Genomic DNA, 20,406 nt, shown 5'->3' on the forward strand with positions numbered 1-20,406 from the left:
GATAAAAGCTGCCTCCTTGCACTTAATGCTCTTAAGAGTATTGTTGTTTGATCTCCTTTGCAGTTACACAACATGAAATCAATGGGAAAGAACAGCAAGTATCCAGTAGTGCTCTTAGCTCTGTTTTTCTGAAGGGGAAAATAACCACTCAGCAAGGTTGAGCAGTCCTCTATGTAGCAAGTTTCTTCAGACCGAATAACCTTACGTATTATAAGAATGGTGTAGTCTTGCAGAATGCATAGACTTCAATATTTCACTTCCTAAATTTGTCCTTCTTCACAAAGTAAATACTAGCAATTTGGTGTATTTCAGTTTAATTTGGCGTTGAATGAAGTGAAAGAAAAACAACTAGTGTTACACTTGACGTTCAGCTTTATCTCCAAAGTAGGAATTCACAGTGGGAAATGCCTGCCTCGGGCAAGAGACAGTGCTGTTGAAAGCACATTTTTGTTAAATACATTAGTGTTATTGGCCAGCTATTAGCATTGGTAAGTTGTTTTGTATACTGGACTATACTGTAAGATGAATGGATAATGTTGCCCTCCAGTGGCTGATGTCTAGAGGATACAGAGCCTGTTTGCACTAGCAATTGAAGAATCAATAATTTGGAATATCTGCGATGTAGAAGTAGGATGTTAGCCTAGATTTTTAGTCTATTTTTAAAAAGACAAGTACTGGTTATGTGTGAAGAACTGAATTGTTAAATATGTGAAGACTGTATTAGGACCAAATTTTTCCCTCAAGCTGTAGCTGAGAAGGATATAACCTCAAGGGGCTCTCATCTATTCATTTCAAGAGTCCTCTTAGCCTCTGTCTGATCAGGTCAGTTTGTTTCAGTATGATCTTAGCTTTTCAAATAATCTTAAAGTAACACTTTTACTGGATTCTTATGAAATAAGTAGTCTTAGTCTTGTCTAGAACCACCTGTGCTAGCTTGTAAATCCATGGCTTTAATAAACTGATGCATTACTTGAGCTATAAATATATTAGGGAAAGTATCTTCATGGCTCAGAAGGGATGGGGAAAGAGGTAAATGTTTCCAGTGACTTCAGAGGCTTTCCAGAGGAAATAGCTGGTGCTCTTCCCTTTCATTTTGACACTCTTTTAATGCAAAGCTTAGAGTTGGGTTGGTTCAGCTTGGAGAAGTCTCCAACGAGATCTTATAGCGACTTTTCAGTACCTGGAAGGGCTACAAGAAAGCTGGGGAGGGACAGTTCACAAGGGCTTGTGGTGATAGGACGAGGGGCAATGGGTGTAAATGGAGAGGGGCAGATTTAGGCTAGACATAAGGAGGAATTTCTTCACTCTAAGGGTGGTAAGGTGCTGGCCCAGGTTGCCCCGGGAAGCTGTGGCTGCCCCATCCCTGGAGGTGTTCAAGGCCAGGCTGGATGGGGCCTTGGGCAGCCTGGTCTGGTGGGAGGTGTCCCTGCCCATGGCGGGGGGGTTGGAGCTGTCCCTTCCAAGCGAAACCATTCTGTGATTCTAAATCTTCACTCCAGATAAACCGAGCTGAAGCTGCCGGTACTAAGCGTGACTCTATCGAGTCTGGACCCGCCCCCGGGGCAGCCCGGCTGCTGCGCGCGGGCTCTGGGCCGGGCGGGGCCGCTCCGCTCCGCGGGGCTCGGGAGGCGGCGGGGCGGGCGGGGGCGGCTCCCCCGGGGCCGTGCGGGGGCTGCGCCGCGCCGGGGCCCCGCTGACCGCCGCGCTCTTCCCGCAGGACCCGTCTGTTCCCCCGCGGGCTACAAGAAGGCGGATGATGAGATGTCCGGAGCCGCGTCCTCGGCGGATCTGGACGAGGCGCCAGCCCGCACCATTTACTTGAACCAGCCGCAGCAGAGCAAGTTCCGCGACAACCGGGTCAGGTACGGAGCCGTCCCCGCCTCTCTCCCTCTCTCCCGCGGCCCCGGTCCCTCTCGCCGCCTCCCGCCCCCCGCGGCGAGGGCTGAGCGGCTTCTGTCGGCTGGGGGGAGGCGCTGCCAGGCTCTGCGGTGGGACCGCTGGGTTCTGGAGCCACGGGGCTTCGTTTAGCGCCCTCGGGCAGGAGGGCTGGCGCTTGGAAACTTACTGTGAGATTTGCATCGAATTCACGAGGTAAAATCCGTGGGATGTCACCTTAATAACTAGCATCCCGATGTAAGAATAAGTAGGTTGAGTATTAAAGTACAGAATAGGATGGAGGAAAAGAAAAAATAAGTCTAACAGGGTAAGAGTAACGGCAGAGTCCATGAACTCATATGCCTGTGTGTAGAACCATAGAATCACTAGGTTGGAAAGGACCTACTGGATCATCGGTCCAACCATTCCCATCAAGGCTATGGTCGGCTTCTGCTCTTTAATTGCTGACAAGAGGGAGTTTTCTTTTCGTGTGGAGCCTTTCGTTGGGGGGATGTGTTAAAGACTTCTGTTGGTAGGATTAATGCTGTGTTATTGCACTTTGGAAACGCAAAGGTGCTCTGAAACATGGAGTATGTGTAACGTAATCAAGCTGTGGCAGTGTTGGCGATGCTTGCCCGGGGCTAGCTAGGTGAACAGATGGCTCCTGTCATCACTAAGGACGAGGGTTATTTAGCAGGCTTTGTTTGTTAATGCAGATGTTAGGGTTATTGTTCAAAGGGTGCTTTACACAATGAGTGGCTTTACGCAAAGAGTAATTCTATATCCTGCTGAAATGATCTTTTCCATTAGGTTTATTGTGTGTATTGTCAAAGGCAGAAGTAGAATATCCTTTGGAAGGATGCTGGTGTTCTGAATAGTGCAACAACTTACACAGGAGTTTATCCACAAATTTGACTTAATTTATACTTGTCTAGGAATGACTATGATTTAGGAGCAGTTAAAATGACAGATTTTCTTAATGCCTTGCTTTTTCTACGTAGGCAGCAACACTGGATGTTTTCTCACTTTATTTTTCTTTTTCTTTGACTAACTATGAGCTGAGCTCAACTGTCTTCTGTGGATAGACTGCTTGCGCTTTTACTGCTTTACAGAAGGAAAAGCAGGGAAAGGAGACTCAGCAGAGTCTGTTGCTTAGGTTTTCCTGAAGGGGTTGTGTTCTGATCTGGTTTATCTTAAGAAAAATTGTGTGACTGCTGCCAAGAACTTGTTCCTGATAGCACTGTTGCCAACACTTGGGGGCTGTTGTGTCCAACTCGTTGTCTGGAAGTCACCCCCTGATAGCTTTAAAAGCTTTTCAGTAGCTTTTAGCAGCTTTGCCTTCTGACGAAGGGCAACTTGAATCATGAGGAATATTGGTGTGGGAGGGATAGAATGAAATGCAGATGATGTAATGGGAAAGTAGAGGTGTTTGCATTACCTGATTAGGGATCTTAGCTCCTTAGTGTCACTTGGAAATTAAGTTTGCCTTATAATAACTTGCTGCTACTTAGTAAGTAAGCTTTGATCTTTCTGACTTTTAAAAGGGTGACAGGCTTTGTGCTCTGCCCTCTGGATTAGCCCTCTTCCCTTGGTCCAGTGGGAATGAAGGCAATGGTGACTTGAGCTCATAATATCGGCATAAGGGTGCCATGTGTAGAGTTTGAGTGGTGATTTATTTACTCTGCTATGTATTTTGGAGTTTCTCTTGAGGAACTTCTGTTCTGTGTTGGACTTTGTTACTTAAAAGTGTTCAGCTTCTGAATTTCTCAGTGCCATTGGATTTGAAGATCTGTTTTTTCCACAGGAAGCATCAGTGTGTCGCAGTGCAAGGTAGGTAAGCAGATAAGCATGTGTATATAAGAGCTTTTAGGAGAATTCAACTGAAGGAGATGATGAAAGTTTGTATGTCACATGAATTGTGACTGTCACCTTTTTGGTAGTCATCAAGGATTCTCTGAACAAAAGTGGGAATTTGTGAATGTTCATACTAAGTTTTCAAAATTCAGGAGTGGTGTGGAATGACTTACTCAAAATCAAGCAAAATACACAAGAAATGTAGATGCAGAAGTTAAGAGAAGGTGGGTCAGTGGTATGGTCTGTTGTTTAAGATGTTGTTAGCATCTTGAGCTTTTTAAATTTTTTTGAGGAGAGAGGCAGTTGTAACAGTGTGTTCCTCTGTTTTTTTCTTGTGGGTGCAAAAGGAAAAAGTGATAAGTACCAATGTTTTTTAATTTTGGATAAGTTAAGCAAAATTGATGTTTACCCAATACTGCATCCAAATAGCATATAGTGTTGACGCAAAAGCTAAATGGATGGCAAGATAGTACTACCACTTCCAGAAGTCTTAAAGCATGAGGTTGTAGAAGGAAGAACTGTTTTCTCTTTCCAAAGGCTTTCTGGTGTAGTGGGTGAGACTGAGAATACAGAAATGGCTACTTTTTTTTTTGTGCTCTTCAAACTTTTTCAAAAACTATTTCAAAACTTAGTGCTATATAAAACTTTTAGGCTGGATTTAGCTTGGTCATTTACGCATGTGTATGTATGTCTATCACTGTTCTCTGTTACACTGTAGCAGCAGTGATTCCTTCTATAGGAACCTATCTTCTACCTGTTTTAATTCCTACTCTGTACAGTTTTAAGAACTTTCTGTACGTGTAACTCCTCGGACCTTTTAATGAAAGGCAAATGATGTTCCGTTCTCAGCCAAAACATTTCAGAAGCTTTGGAATATGTTAAAAATGGAGCAAATGCAGTTACTTCATCCAACACAGCTGTAGTTGTGGTATTAAGTATGTTTGTTTTGATGAAAGCTAACAAGTGTTTTGAATTGTTTATTATGTGTAACCTAAACATTTCATATCTTATTAAACTTAAACTACAGCAATGTTTCTTTTAAACAGGCATATTTAAGTTCTTCAAACTTTGAGCCACTCTGTGCATAGCTCTGTGCCACTTCAAGCAAATAATTACTAGCTACTGGCCGGCATTCTAAATTTGAAGATTTAAGTTGAGTGGCAGCTGTCATTAAGTCCAAGACATCCCTGGCTACAGACAGTGTGAGATACAGTAGTCAAGCTTCTACAGAAACCATATTGAGTTTTATCTTCTGTTCCTTCCAGTGTATTGTGGGAAAGGACTTTCTTTACGCTTTAGAATACTCACTTTTACTTCTAATTCAGGTGTGAAATACAATGATAGTGGATCACTGATGTTTCCAACCTGTAACTCTTCTGCTATTGGTTTTATTAAATGCAAGCAATTATAGAAATTTTTGCATTGGTCTGCATCAAAAGAAGTGTGATCAGAAGGTGAAGGTAGGTGATTGTACCCCTCTGCTCTCGTGAGACCTCACACTGCGTTCAGTTCTGGAGTTCTTAGTGCAGGAAGGACTTGGATCTGTTAGTGGTTCAAGAGGAGGGCCATAAAGATCACCAGAGGGCTGGAGCACTTCCCGTTTAAGGACAAGCTGAGAGAGTTGGGGTTGTTTAGCCTGGAGAAGAGAAGGCTCTGCAGAGACCATATAGCAGCTTTCAGTACTTAGAGGGCTAGAGGAAAACTGGGGAAGGGCTCTTTATTAGGGATTGCAGGAACGGGACAAAGGGTGGCAGTTTTAATCTGGGAAAGGGGAGATTTAGATTAGATGTTAGGAAGAAATAAGTTTTTGACTGTGAGGATGGTGAGGCACTGATACAGGTTGCACAGGGAAATTGTGGATGCTGCCTTCCTGGAGGTGTTCAAGGCCAAGTTGGATGGGGCCTTGGGCAGCCTGGTCTAGTGGGAGGTGCCCCTGCCTATGGCAGGAGTGTTGGAACTGGATGATCTTTAAGGTCCCTTCCAACCCGAACCATTCTATGATTCTGTGCTTGTTAAGTAGTGGATAGCAAAGAGTAAAAAAATCAAATAATAATTTTTTTTTTTTTTGCTACCTAAGTTAGCCTCGTTTCTTAAACTACAGCTCTTTAGTGCCAAGTTTGGTTTATGTGATTACCTGAATGGTGGGCTAAGTGACTACAGGGTCACACAGGGATATAGATTGGATGTGATAATAGGGGTTCAAATGCTGCATCAGTAGTTAGGACATCACCAAACTAATGACATGGCTACTTTTGCGAATGGGCACTCAGTGAAGTCTGGCTGGTTTTGCTTAAAGTGACAATGCTTTACAGGTCTGGCTTTCATGTAAATACAGTCCTTTGATGTTTCTTACTAATACAGGGAGCCACTTTGTCATCGGTGGCTTATACTGTATGTTTAGCAGTATTGTACAGAAACTTTCTTCCAGGACCTGCTCTCAAAATCACCAGTCAAGTGCTTTGAGTCCCTCATTTGTTGCATGTATTAATGTTGATGCGGAAGTAGTTAGAACTTCTGGTCCAGGAAGCACAGAAATGCTGACGTGACTAGGTACGTAGGTAACTATCTCCAGGTTTTCCAAGTATGTTGTAGTTGCTATTGTAGCTGTTGCTTTACGTAATATTGAAGGCCTGATTCTGCATCCTGGTTCAAGTCTGATCTTACATCTGAATCAGGACTCCAGGGTCAGCCTTGATATGTGGCTTGAGTGGGAGGTCGGGGGCAGAACAGCGGTCAGGAAGGTCATCTTTCTACTTGTATGCTTTTAATTGATCTGGGATCTATAAGTCCTGTTGAAGAGCTTCTCATCAGATCAGACTTTGATGGCTTTGTGTATTGGAGCAATCCCAAAAGATGTGGTCTGATTGCCAGAAAATCTTCAGTTTATAGAGATGTTTTACATACAGGCAAACGTGAAGTTCTGCTAGGAGACAAAATGAGCAAAATGCCTTTTGTGTTAATTTTTAAACTGTACAGGGCCTTGAAACTCAAGGGAACTGGTGAGAATTAATTTCTTGTTTCATAAGGCAGAAACGCCACCACTAGGAATTTAGCACTGAATACTGTAACAAGGCTTCTAGTAGTACCATGGGTCTTTTACTAAACAAGCTAGTTTTTATCTTTGGTCTCAGACTGTCAGTGTCTGCAGGATGCTTACTGGTGATGAAATAGTAGGCATAGTCTGATTCCCCCTTTAAATTAAGGTTTAGGTTGCATTAAATGAAGCAAACTGTATTGTTTCAAAGTATATTGTTTTCTTTGCTTGCAAATAGGCACTGTAGAAGCCACTTGGGCTTTAGAGGTGTTAGTGCTTTCTGAATGTGTGGTGAGGTTCTCACTGGTGCTTACTGAGTCACTGCTGCTGAAACAGGAGTTGCTGGTATTACTAGCCAATTAGTGTTGACCCTTGTAACATGAACATCCCCACTATGACCTGCAGATGAAAATGTGAACGGTAATCTACATGCATTTATCTGCATTTTGTGCTACAGAGCAGCGTTCCCCTTGCACTAAAATCCACCTTTGTTCTTTAAGTAGAAATACACCTACTTGTGTTCAGTTTGTTCTTGACAGAGTTCAGGTACTGTGACCATTTGTACTAGTGTTTGTATTGTGTTTGTAAATCTCTTGTTTTGTTGTATGAATGAACTGCAGAAAAGCTTTTTACAGTTCTTCATAGAAAGGATATATTATTGTGTTCTGAATAGTACGAGTGTAATCACATATAAAATGAATCCTTTAACTCTCCTTTTTTCAGTTTAAGGTAGATACTATTTTTGGCTGAGAAGAAATACTTAATAATGTTACGCACTTCTCATAAATAAGCAAACCCCTAATTTTCCTGCAGTGCAGCTGTAGCTGATACTATGATCTATCACAATGAAAAGGCTTGGGTACAGCTTTAGAGGGGTTCTTTTAGGCATTAAAACTCACTAGAAGTAACTGGTAGTGCATGCTTTGTGTTGATATTGTGTTTCCAGATTTTGCTGGTATATTTGTAGTTGCTGCATCTTTGCTTTTAGCAGGCTGTTCCTAGGGCCAGAGCTCCTGAAGAGTTTAGCTGTTGAATTTTGCCTAGATGAAATGGTTGGATGAGTAAAACCAGATGGAAGAGTTCTAGGGCCCTGCTGCATGCTTAGCTTGCTGGTATTCTGAAATAGGGTGGTGGGGTGGGTTTTTTTTGTGTGTGTTATGGTAGATTTCATACACCAGCATTAGCAAAACAGCAAGATATTTACACATTGAAACTAGGTCTTTTTTTTTTTTTTTTTTTTTTTATAAAGTTACTTTTTAAGTGACTTTCAGACACTGGAGCTAAAGTTGGAATACAGTCTGACTTCATGCAAACAAAGCTACACATTTGTTGAAAATATACTAGCCAATATTCAGCAGTGTGCGTTTCCTTGTGACTGCATTTCTACTTATTCCTTCACTTTTGGTGATCTCTGTCCAGAAAAACATGAGCAGGAGAAGGACTAACTACACAAAGAATCACCAAGGCCATTCAAAGCAATGATGGAGACAAAGCCAAGTGTCTTTCAGGACTTGGATACGACATGTACAGTAAATCACGCTTTCTGAAGTCTCTTGCTGTTTATAGTTGTATGTGTAGCTGTCTGCTCAGTGCTGCAGACCTCACTGACTGCTAGTGGCCTGTAGAGGAGTAAGAAGTTCTCTTAAGTTGACCTCGAGTAGAGCTCAAACTCTTAAGCGCTTTCTGTAAAGTTTCTCTGGACTGAAGATTTGCTTAATTTTGAGAAAAAGGCAAGTATATTTGTTTCTACAACCGCCTTCTTGTCATGGGATCATAGAACGGTTTGAGTTGGAAGGGATGTTAAAGATGATCTAATTCTACACCCCTACCATGGGCCCAGGGCCCCATCCAACCAGGCTTTGAACACCTCCAGGGATGGGGCAGCCACAGCTTCCCTGGGCAACCTGTACCAGTGCCTCATGACTCCCATTGTGAACAAGTTCTTCCTAATGCCTAGTCTAAATCTTCCCCTATCCAATTAATAGCCATTCCCACCCATCTTATCACTCATGCTTTTGTAAACAGTCCTTCCCCAGCATTTTTGCAGCCCCCTTTCAGGTACTGGAAGGCAATTTTATGGTCTCCTCAGTGCCTTCTCTTCTGCAGGATCAAGAGCCCTGTGTCTTTCAGCCTGTCCTTATATGGGAGGTGCTCCAGACCCTCTGATCATCTTTATAGCCCTCCTCTGGACCTGTTCCAACAGTTCCGTATCCTTCTTGTGTTGAGGATTCCAGAACTGGACACAATACTGCAGGCGAGATCTCACAAGAGAGGAATAGAGGGGCAGAACCACCTCCTCAACCAGCTGGCCACGTTTCTTTTGATGCATCCCAGGATATGGTTTGGCTTTGAGCTGTGAGTGCACATTGCTGGCTCATGTCGACCTTCTTACTGACTAGCACCCCCAAGTCCTTTTCTGCAGGGCCCATCTCAATCACATCATCCCTAATCCCCTATTAAAATTGGGAATTGCCCTGACCCATGTGTAGGACCCTGCACTTGGCCTTGTTGAACCTCCTGAGGTTTACAAAGGTCCACTTCTCCAGCTTGTCCAGGTCCCTCTGAATGACATTGCATCTTTCTGCACCACTCAGCTTGGTGTCATCTGTAAGCTTGCTGAGGGTGTACCCAATCTCACTGTCTATATCTTTGATGAAAATATTGAACAGCCCCGGTCCCAGTACGGATCATTTAGAGAGAAGGATGTTGTGGGGGATCATGTCAAAAGCTTTACGGAAGTCCAGAGAGATCACATCTGCTGGTTTTCCTGTATCCACTGCTGCAGTTACCCTATGATAGGAAGCCACTTGGTTGGTCATACAGGACTTGTCCCTGGTGAAGCCGTGCTGGCTGCCACTAATCACCTCCTTGTCCTCGATGTGCTTTAGTATAGCTTCTAGGAGAATCTGTTCCATGATCTTCCTAGGCACAGGTGAGGCTGAGAGGCCTGTAGTTCTCAGGGTCGTCTTTTCAACCCTTTTTAAAAATGGGCCCAATGACTTTTCAGATATCATGGAGAGAGCGTCTTGGCAACTACCTCAGCCAATTCTCTTGGGACTCATGTATCTCATCAAGTCTCATAGACTTATGTACGTTCAGGTTTCTCAGGTGGTCATGAATCTGATCCTCCCCTACAGTGGGAGAAGCCTTACCCCCCTGGTCCCCATCCTGTTCTCCTACAACCCAGGTGGGGTGATGAGAGCAGTTGTCAGTGAAGACTGAGGAAAAACGTTGTTGAGTACCTCAGCCTCTGCCTTGTCTGTTTACATGAGGTCACTGTTTTTGTCCATCAGTGGGGGGATTCTTTCTTTGACCTTCCTTTTCTGATTGACGTACTTGTAGAAGCCAGAACAATAGCTGCCTAAGTTGTGGTGACACTTGGAGTTAAATAATGGCTTTGAAACTCAAGTTAGCTAACTGTCTAAAAGCTAGACTGTTAAGTGACTTGTTTTGATACTCTTTTCAGTCATCTTCATATCAACGCTGTGTGTTTGAAGCCTGCTTTGGGTTTGTGCAGTAACTAAATGTGGTACTAAACTTCCTTTATTAGCTAGTACTATTTCTAGGTTAACTCTTCCAATCAACTCTGTTTTATTGAGCTGTACTTGCCAGTGCGGCTACTGAAAAGCGAGAGCGTATTTCTGTAGTAATGACCTCACAGTATTGAAGCACACTGAAACAGTATCGTGCCTACAGAGCTTTCAATGTTGTTTCTAAGCAGTCTCTGTTTAGTGTTTTTGTTATTGAAAAATAGCCAGGAATCTGTTTCCCTTTCTGTAGGAAACACGTGAACAGAGAACAAATGGAAAGGCTTTTTCTGTGCATGTTCAGGGAAAGCCTCCAGGGTCTGTGATTTGGAAGCAAAAATGCTATCGTGTCTATTAAATATGACCATGGGATCTTGTTTTTAGGTTAAACTGAGCATAAACTGTTGCGCTGATGCCTGGTCTGTGTTGAGAGAACCATGAGGACTACTATAGGAGGCCGTTCTAATGGAAGCAAGGCTTGCTTTGGCAGCATCAATTACATGGCATTTTTCTGTTTTTTTCAGTGCCTGTGTATGGCAAAAATCCTGCTGATATTTGAGCTAATTGGCACAAGATACTGTAGGTTATATGTTCTGAAAAATCCTTAAACCGTTAGGAGTTCATCTTCCTGAACTAGAGTGTAGTAAGGCTGTCGTGCTTCGGTGGATCATGGTTCATAATGCGTTTTTTTGTACCATTGTAGTAACACTGGCTTATAGAAAGAGAACAACCAAAATGAAACACTTGAAGATAAGCTTGTTGCTGATGTGGCTCCTTAGGAAAAGTAGGTAGCTCAGCCAACCAGATTTGACAGCCTAAACATCTTGCTCCTGAAACTGAACTTTGTGTATTAGGGTAGATAACATTACTTGCCAGCAGAAGCAACAGTAATCAACGAATATTGCACTTAACACCCTGACTTTTTACTAGATTTTGATGTAGGACACAACATTAATTCTGTGAATTACCATAAAATAATGATATGAGAATATGTTTGAGGTGTCTGTGACAGTTTAGGTTTCCCCTTCTTTTACTGCAGTCATTGACTTGCCTAGGGGACACCTGTCTGCTTCTTTTTTTTTTTTGTATTTTTTTAATTTGGTTATGTATGATGTCTTGAATTTAACTTGCAGTAATCTTTTCTTCAGAAGACCTTCAGTGATTCATAGAATCATAGAACAACCAGGTTGGAAGACACCCACCGGATCATCGAGTCCAACCATTCCTATCAAGCACTAAACCATGCCCCTTAGCCCCTTAGCACTTATTACAGCAGACCGGAAGCACTCTGGCCCACAAAAAAGGTTCTCGTGGAACTTGACCTGCAGGGGAGTCACTGGGCTGGCTTTACATGTCCTGAGTCTTTTTAACCCGGTATGAAACAATCTTTTTCTCCATGAGTGCTATGATTTGCGAAAAGAGGGCTCAGATTGGAACACATCATCTATTTTGTATACGTTAATGGAAGTAGAGCCTGTTTGGCGAGATGAGAGTTGAAGTCTTCAACGTTCACTTGAATTACCTAGACCTTCTGCTGTGGTTCAGGTATCGGTGCTTGGCTTTCTTAGTAATTGTTCCTGCAAGTTCATGTGTGTTAAAAGCACTAGCATCAAGCAATACTTGTTCTTCAGCTCTCTGATCTGAGTATGTTAAGTACATGAACAGTTGAATGAGTAGCTGTGGGTGTCCTCAGGAAGGACTGGTTTTGGTACTTAAGACCTCTGGAACTGAGACTATATGAATCTCCAGGAGGTCCTGTTTCTTTATTGTGTTTTGCTTAAAGGTGAAATTAACCAGTTTTCAATCTAAATTCTCAGTGAAGGAGTGGAAGTGGTGAAGATCGTTGACTGGAAAAATGGAGAGCTGTATTCAGCTGCACATGATCAGCGTGCCTCTTCACTGAAGTTCTTGTCAAGCATTGGACCAGGCTGCCCAGGGAAGTAATGCCCTGGAGGTATTAAGATAGGTAGTTGCTTAGGGACATGGTTTAGTGGTGGACTTGGCAGTGGTAAGTTGATGGCTGGACTCAATCTTAAAGCAACCTAAATAGTTCTATCGTTATGTTTTCAATGATGATTAAGTAGATAAACTTGACCTTACGCAAAGTTTTGGGGAAATGGGCAAAATGGCAACTATGAGATTTGTTACACACAAATTCCAGTTAACAGATGGAGGAAATAGACTGGGAAACTACTATTGATTTTTGCAGTGCACCGTTGGCTAATTTGCATTTAAGTGTTGCCAAAACAACTAGTCCTTAGTGCTTCAGTAGCATGGTAGTGAGTTGAAGTATGAACAACAGTATTTTATTTTTTTCTCAAATCAAACAGTGATTGTATTCAGAAAAATCTCTGCATTGCCCTAGTAACAGTGGGGGTGGACTCAATTGTGCTGGTGTGTGGCTGAACTCCGTTATTAACAGGGTTTGGTAGTTTTTCTCCTGAATTACACAGTGGTGTAACTGGAAACATGACTTACATGTGTGAAGTTGCAGATACAGAGTAGACATCTTTTCTGATGTTTGCACACCTGTTTAAACATCAAACTGATCTAGTTTAGCAAGGTTTGCATAGTTAACAGCTGTTGCATTAGGAAAAAACAGTTAACTTGGTTTTCTGGATGTGCTCCCCTCCTTCTCCTGCCTCAATCTGTTCTGTGAGCTGCAAACATGGTGTTCTTGCAGTTGGGTACCAGACACTTCTTTGAAGATAAGGTGGCTCTTATCTGGGCTGATCAAAGGGCTAACCTTGGCGGATATTTTTCTTTAGTGACCAAAATTCTGCTACAAATGAGCTTACCTCCATTTTCCTCTCTGTTCAACTGTGGAGTTTAACTTCTTTATGAGCTCTGATTATCTTGACGTCATCTGCCGTACTTTTGTCCATTGGGAGGGAGCATGAAGATTTTTTGTTTTATAAGCATTGTATTTGTCCTCTAGAGAGCTGTACTTAAGAGCCAAATTAATAAAGTACTCCTGCCCAGCTTGGAGTATTAGTCAGCTTTTCATAAGTAGCTTTATTTTTGAGTAATATTTATCTTCTTTTTATACATAGGCATGATTTTTGTTCTGTCCCTGCATGGTAACAGCTCATTGTGCCCCTTTCTAATTAGAACTGTGTCTGTTTTCTGTAGGCATCTGTCATGTTATTTAAGCAATGTGTGAGGTGACTTAATGTGTATAAAGCTCATTCAAAACAGCCTTGTTGTGTTGATATGAACACAATCATTAGAGTAAGAATATTGTTTGCACCAGTTAACTGTAAATTTGATAAATGGTAGGATGTTGCTTAATACATGTTTCATCTTGATTGCCATCAGACAAATTCTTGCTTTAATGTAGTCATAGCAGTGTGGTATCCAAGGACTAGTGTTCTGATGGAAACATCTGCCAATTCTAGATTTCCAATTAGGATTGCTTGGGGAGTTCACTTAAAGGGTAGGTCTGAACTGTTAATTTCATTAACCCATAGTTTTAAAGTCACAGCGTATTTCTGAGATAGGTATGTTTAATTATGTTCTATATTACAGGGAGATTATTACATGTGGGACCAGGTAAATGTGGCTTTAAACATAAAAAATACTTGTAGGAAGAAACTAATACTGTTTAAAGGAAATAATTTCTCTGCCAGTTCTCTTCTGGTCCCTTCTACATCTTTCCTGTCTTGAGGAGTTGCATTATTAGTACTTCAGGAAACAATTTCTTTTCTTTCTTGAAAGAACTACCTTAGGGTTTTTAGTGCCTTGGAAATACAAGCCTTATTAATGAAAAAATGAAACACCACCACCAAAAAAATCCGAACAAAACCAAACCCATGCCCTGCCCCCAGAAGATACCCCCCAAATTAACTAATAATTCCTGTCATGGATTGTCTCACTATTGCAGAGCTTGCATTCACTGCCTGGGGGAAGGCCCCTGACCTACAGCTGCAAGCATTTGGATCTTGAGGGTCTAACTCATGCTGATCCCCAGTGGTTAATAGTGAGGGAAGGTGCTGTGCTAGTTCTGTGGGGGAAGTGAGGTGGAGTTGCTCCTCTTTATCAAAGTAATTTTTTTCCTTGTATAATGGAACACTCCATATTACTAGATAGACCGTCCTTTACAGCTTGGTGCAGGGAAACTCATTGCACTGCAGAACCTGTCCTGAAGGCATGTAGGTGACTGGCTTTTAACTAGTGAGTTCAGACAGCAAGGAATTGTATGTGAGTTTTAATTTCTCAGTTAGTTCTCTTGTAACTTGACAACTTAAGGATAGCTTAGGGAACTCATTTTGAAACTGAATGGTTAAATATTCTTGTAATCTTGGATGTTTTTTTTTCCTGAAGTCATACTTATACTTATATGGGTCTGATGTGATGAAGACAAGACTTTACATGGATTATTGAGACTAATACAGTATACTTTTCTTTTAAGGTAGAAGAAATAGTAATATAAGGACCTGGGGGAAATAACCAGGAAAGATTAATCTGAAAAAGTGTGTATTGTTTTGGAGGATTATTAATAACTGAGTAGAGAGTGGTTTTGAGCTGGGAGATAAGGCATTTTAAAAATAGCACTGCAGAACTTCTTATCTTTCCTATGTTCAGCTCTGCCTCTCCTCCAGCACTTATATCCATGTTTTGCTAAGGTGTAAGCACTTGATCAAGTGCTTGGAACTGAGGTAGGTGGTTGCCTGTTCATCGTGCTGAAGTTTGGAGGGAGAGTAAATTATCTGGTAGTTTATCCAGTAACAGAGGTACCTGTTACTAAAGTGGGACTGTCAGCTTCCTGGGTCTTTGTGATACCTCTTTTGTTCTGTATGGCTTTTCCTCACAACAAAGGCAATGTATTTCCTCGATGTTCGATATTTGTCTTCACTGTATGTTCTTTATAACACCGGCTTTTAGAAACCTACTTAAAACTCTTATTCATAATGTCTATATGACTTTACAATGAAGCACTAAAATATCTTCTAACCTGCAGCACAGCCAAATACAGCGTGTTGACATTTCTACCTCGATTCCTGTATGAGCAGATAAGAAAAGCTGCAAATGCATTCTTCCTCTTCATTGCCTTACTGCAGGTATTGTTTTACTGGTTTGCCTTGATTATAAAATGAAATTGTAATGCAGTGAAAGTTTCAGTTGTTACACTTCACTGCAAAGAAATTTAGGCAATTGTAATAGTAATATCGATGAGGTATGTACCTTATAATTGAAATTAGAAGGCAACGTAAACTTTCCAATGTAGTTGGTAAAATTGAGGTACTTTCATTCTAACTAAGTAAAAATAAGTAGTATCGTAAAACAAGGTACTACTGACCGTACTGAGAAAAGCATTTGTGGATTCTTGTTAAACTGTTGACTGTTTAAGTAGTCCAGATTAGCACTGCTTCCAATTGAATTACCTGAGTTGAATGTTTTTCTTGTGAAGAATGGTGAAAAGGAATATCAGGCATGTACAACACTCTTGTCTTTTTATTCTGTTGTGGTATTTCTTCAAATGCACAGAGAGCTTAGGCTAGTTAGCCCACTGAAACTCTTGTCAGTCAAGTACAAATCTGAAAGCTCTGTTCTCTCTTCTGAGAGCTTTATATCAAGTTCTAAATTTGCTAGAAACTAATCTTCAGTACAAATATAAAATGAATATCTCTTCTTCTTCTGTTCACAGCAAATTCCAGACGTCTCTCCAACAGGAAGATATACCACCTTGGTGCCATTGCTATTTATTTTAACCGTTGCTGGCATCAAAGAAATCATAGAAGACTATGTGAGTATGATTATAGGCAAGTTTATGCTCAAGACAGTGCTTAAAAAAAACCAGAGTGCCATGAAGCTATGCATCTCTGAAGTGTGTTGAGTCACTGCTTAAACAGCAGACAAATATCTTTTTGACTTTCAAAGCTCTGAACTTGACTGGAATTTCTGTAGGACACTGAGATAAAGTAAGCATTTTCATTATAGATAGTGAGTAAGGAAACAGTAGAAGTCAGGATACTTGTTTCTTCCTTTTCCAACTTGTTTATTCATGCTTTCCTTAGAATGGCCTGGCTAGAAAGGCACTGTAGAGCCCTGATAGATAGGGGGCTTTTTTTCAGTTGGTCTTGAAAATGGGCAAGAGGGAGGCAACTTTAGCATAGAGCAAACTGTTACGGGAGAATATGCACTAACTTAGTTGGATACTGCTTATAATAGAGGTCTTCCTGCTTTGCAAAATTTTGATCAATAAAGTAATTTTTCAATTGGTCTAAATAAGAAGCACATTATAGTATTTACTGCAGTTGTCATCTAAATGTATTGTTTCTTATTGTTTCTTTTGACTTTTTTCTTCCAAAAACTAGTTTTGGATACTTAAGGTTTTTTTGCTATTTATACAGGCTTGAGCCTGACCTGCAACATTGTGGACTGTCAGTTTAAAGCTAAATTATATTTTTACAAACCATTGGGATTTACATGATCTGAGTGACTTTTCAAAAAAAAAAAAAAAAGTAACATAATGACAAAACCAACCTAATGTATCATCTAGCTTTTTGTTATGTTTCCAGCTTTAATGGTTTTGGAATCTGTAATGAAGTGTAATGAGGTATAATGAAATGTTTTGTTTCCTTGCAGAAAAGGCATAAGGCAGACAATGCAGTGAATAAAAAGAAAACAATAGGTAAGACTTAACAGTCTTTAGCTATTTTAAGTGCAAATAGTAAAAATGAGTCCATTTACTTTTGAACAATTCTACTGCTTAAACAGTCATGATGGTGGGAAATGTATATCTTTATATTGTTCCTAAAATAAAACCCAAACTCCCACAGGAACAAACCTCACAAAACAAATAATCCCCCACCCCTAAAAGATAAAACCAACCAAAGGAAAAACCTAACAAATTCCTGTAACATTAGAAGTTAGCATCAAAGAAATTTTACACAGCTTTTCTAAATACTGCTCCTCTTAAAATATGGCATGAGATATGGTATTTCATGCATTTGTTTTCCTGCAGTGTCACTGAAAGAATTTAACATTGATATCTTCTGAATGCCTGCATGTGGTCCTAACGTATTGCCCCTACTTGGCCCTGAATACCCAAAGAAATAATCCTCATGTTCATCTTAAGTGGATACCTGTGCAGATGAAGTGTTTATTGATGGCTACCCTGTGGCCAGTCTCTGCTGCAGTCCCAGGATCTCACTGTTCCTGTGTTGGAGAGCTTCTTTGCTGTGGTGACTGGCAGATGAAACAGAAAACAGACTCCACCTTTGAATAGAACCCCTGCTTCTCAAACACCTTTAGTTTAAGTGTCAAGAAGCTGGAGAAACACTTAAAGGGACATGGGGGACTAAATAACCTGCTAGCTCCATGCTTTAGTTAACAGGCAGTACTTTTGCAGGACTATTTCCAATGAGTCATGCTCAAGAACTTAAGTTGATCATTAAGATCATATATTGATGAACATCAAAAAGCATTGCTTTGCCAGTTCCTCAAGGTAACTTCTCTATAAAAAGCTGGGAAACTGTTTCAAGTGCAAGGACACTATTTATTAGTCATGAGAAATGAGCTATTAGCTGGCTGTAGCACAACAGCCGTTGTTATATGTTATATGGAAGATTGTCCTTTTAAAAGTCATGTGGATGTTTCTAATTGTTACTTAGAGAACATGTGCTAATGAACATTTTGAGGGAAATTTAGCACAGTAACTGAGGAGAGACACCCTTAAAGAACACAAGATGTTCTTGTGGAGATAAGTGGAATTTAGCACTTCAAATATTTCAGTTGAAGTTTAATTTTTTTATATTAGAATCTTTCAAATGAAATTTTCAAAATTATGCTTAAAACTATATCCCTGTAGTTCTTCAGAGGAAGGCTCAAGATGGTCACTCTTAATGTTTATTATGGGAATGAAAAGCTAATTTATGTTCAAGGTGGGATTAAGATTAATTAAATTTAGTATCAGCGTGTGCCTTTAGGTTCCTTTTATAGCTGAGTGAGGTCTTGTCAATGCAATTCAGAGGGCAGTTCAGCTTACTCAAAAGTGGCTGTATGCCAGCTGCTTAGCTTTGTTCTGAACTATGCTGGCTGCAATGGCCAGATGCTTGCTTCATGGTATGCACATAGGCTTTGCATTTATGTTGATGTTTATTTTTTTGAGCAGTAGTGCATCTTCAAAGCACTTTTCCTATACTAAATTTCCCATTGGAGAGATCGGTTTGCTTTCAGGTGTGGGTTTGATATGTAGGAATCAAGTTCCCTTTGGAGGAAATTGCATTGAAAGTTAGGCTCCAGGTGAGCACTGTACATCTCCATTGGGAGCTGCAGTATTGTAGGCTCTGAACTAGTGTTTTTTTGTCTTGGACGGGTTCACATGATGTATACGGAGATGACATTGAATCTAGGGACCAGACTAAATGTAGCCCGAAGTGAAGCATTTGAGCAATACACTACGTAGATGTAGAGATCTTGATAATAACTTGTTGTGTATTGATCCCCTCATTGCCAAATTATAGAATAAGCCATGAGCATTTAATACTGTATGGGATGCTCTCGAAGAATATGTAAGCACCGGGCTAGCAAACTATTGCAAACTGGTTGAATATGCTTGCCCTTCAGGAGTGGAGTAGAAGATAATGAAACTGCAGCTTCAAAATTGCTGAACTGTTTTATGTCTGATGGAAGATTTCTCTAGATTGTGAGGTTATGAGTTAAAAAAGAACAGTTGCTTCAGTAATTTGCTTGAGTGATTTATTTCAATAGCTAAGTTTATTTCGGCAAGCATGAAAGCCAAATTGTTTTCTTGAATGCCAAGTTGAAGCTATAAAATATCTGAATGGCATGCAAATGTACAGTTATGTGAACTGTTTGAGATGTCTCAGATTTCCTGGTGGAATGGGTAGCTCCTTAAAGCAAGGCACTGGAGATGCTAGGTGTTGCAATCCCTCTTTGAGGGTTTGAGTTTTGGATCAAGGCTGCAGATACATGGCTTTTTGACTGGTGATTCTGGTCTCAGGCCTCCTGATCTAAGTAGAGCTCAATTGAAGCACAGCTTAGAAGACCAAAGGAGGGATTGTAACAAAACTGTTCTTCCTCTAAACTTTGTATACTTGTTTGGGTAGAAGCTCAGTAGTTTAGATGTATCACTAGCAGTGTTTCTGTTGCTGTCCACCCATTATATGTTAAACAGTTTATTTCACTGTCATCCATCTACTGTAACATTCAGTCTCAGGGTTCAGTGCTCCAAAGTATGCAGCCTGAGGACATGAACCAAGAGATGACCCGTGAGTGTGTCAGTACAGTACTGTAAGACTTTGGCACTACAGAAGCCAATGCCTGTTTCAGTACCCTGTTTCCCTGTGAGCTTCAGCATTTTGATTCTCTTCCTGTTGAAGCAGATCTTTGCTTTTCAGTGGGAGTTTCAGCTCACTTGACAGCCAAGCCTCAGCCCTAGTTGGGCAATGGGTACGGTAGTAAGGTTGGATGTGTCAGAGCCAGAACATAATGAATAAAATGCTAGGAAAAAGGTGAGAAGTGAATAATTTGTGGTTAAATTGTACATAGAGAGATTTCCTGGTATTGACTGACAGTGGTCAATATTACCCTTTGTCTTAAGGAAAGTCATTTCCCAAACAAGCAGCAACTGTGCCCATCTGTGTGTTAGTGTGAAATGATGCCAAGAAGAAATTTGGCTGCCAACTGTCTAGCAAGTAATAAAAATGATATACCTATATATGCTAGTGGCCAGCTGTTATTCTTTCTTGAATAAACATGCCTGCAGCTGTAGACGAAAGTGTGATCTGAGCTCCTGATAAGTATTTTGTGTGTGTTAGTTCCTATTCTGGTCCATGTTCTCTACCACTGTTATAGTTGTTTTGAAATTTGTGTGAGTCTTGAGTGTTTATTCTGATCTAACTTTAAACGTTATTTCCAGTTCTAAGAAATGGGATGTGGCAGAACATTATGTGGAAAGAGGTAAGGAAAGTTGGGAATGGGAAGGAGTAGCAGAACATGTTGAACTACTTTGGTTGGAATAAATTTGGAGGCCTCATGTTACTGCACACTGTGAGAATTCCATGTGACTTGGAGTGGGAGGGATCCTTTCTGTTGCAATAGTGACAATTGCCCTGAGCAAGGCACATGAGTACCCATCTTTAAATCCTA

At 40.9% G+C, this 20,406-nt stretch overlaps 1 protein-coding gene across 4 annotated transcripts in view; it reads left to right on the forward strand.

Annotated features, from left to right (window-relative positions):
• The window catches only part of ATP8A2 (ATPase phospholipid transporting 8A2), a 326,443-nt gene that overhangs the window by 38,544 nt on the left and 267,493 nt on the right, over window positions 1–20,406 (forward strand). For 3 of the 4 annotated variants that reach the window (XR_011339668.1, XM_069882897.1, XM_069882904.1), the window contains 5 exons: window positions 1,718–1,862; window positions 15,251–15,350; window positions 15,938–16,036; window positions 16,879–16,924; window positions 20,177–20,217. Coding sequence is in view for 3 of the 4 variants with exons in the window: in XM_069882897.1 (XP_069738998.1) it covers window positions 1,718–1,862; window positions 15,251–15,350; window positions 15,938–16,036; window positions 16,879–16,924; window positions 20,177–20,217 (431 nt within the window). In the remaining variant the exon portion in view is untranslated. Of the gene's footprint in view, window positions 1–1,717; window positions 1,863–15,250; window positions 15,351–15,937; window positions 16,037–16,878; window positions 16,925–20,176; window positions 20,218–20,406 lie in introns of those variants that run through there. The other variant, XM_069882913.1, reaches the window with a different exon arrangement.

This window comes from Phaenicophaeus curvirostris, chromosome 1, assembly GCF_032191515.1.
Source record: "Phaenicophaeus curvirostris isolate KB17595 chromosome 1, BPBGC_Pcur_1.0, whole genome shotgun sequence".
Taxonomy (NCBI): domain Eukaryota; kingdom Metazoa; phylum Chordata; class Aves; order Cuculiformes; family Cuculidae; genus Phaenicophaeus; species Phaenicophaeus curvirostris.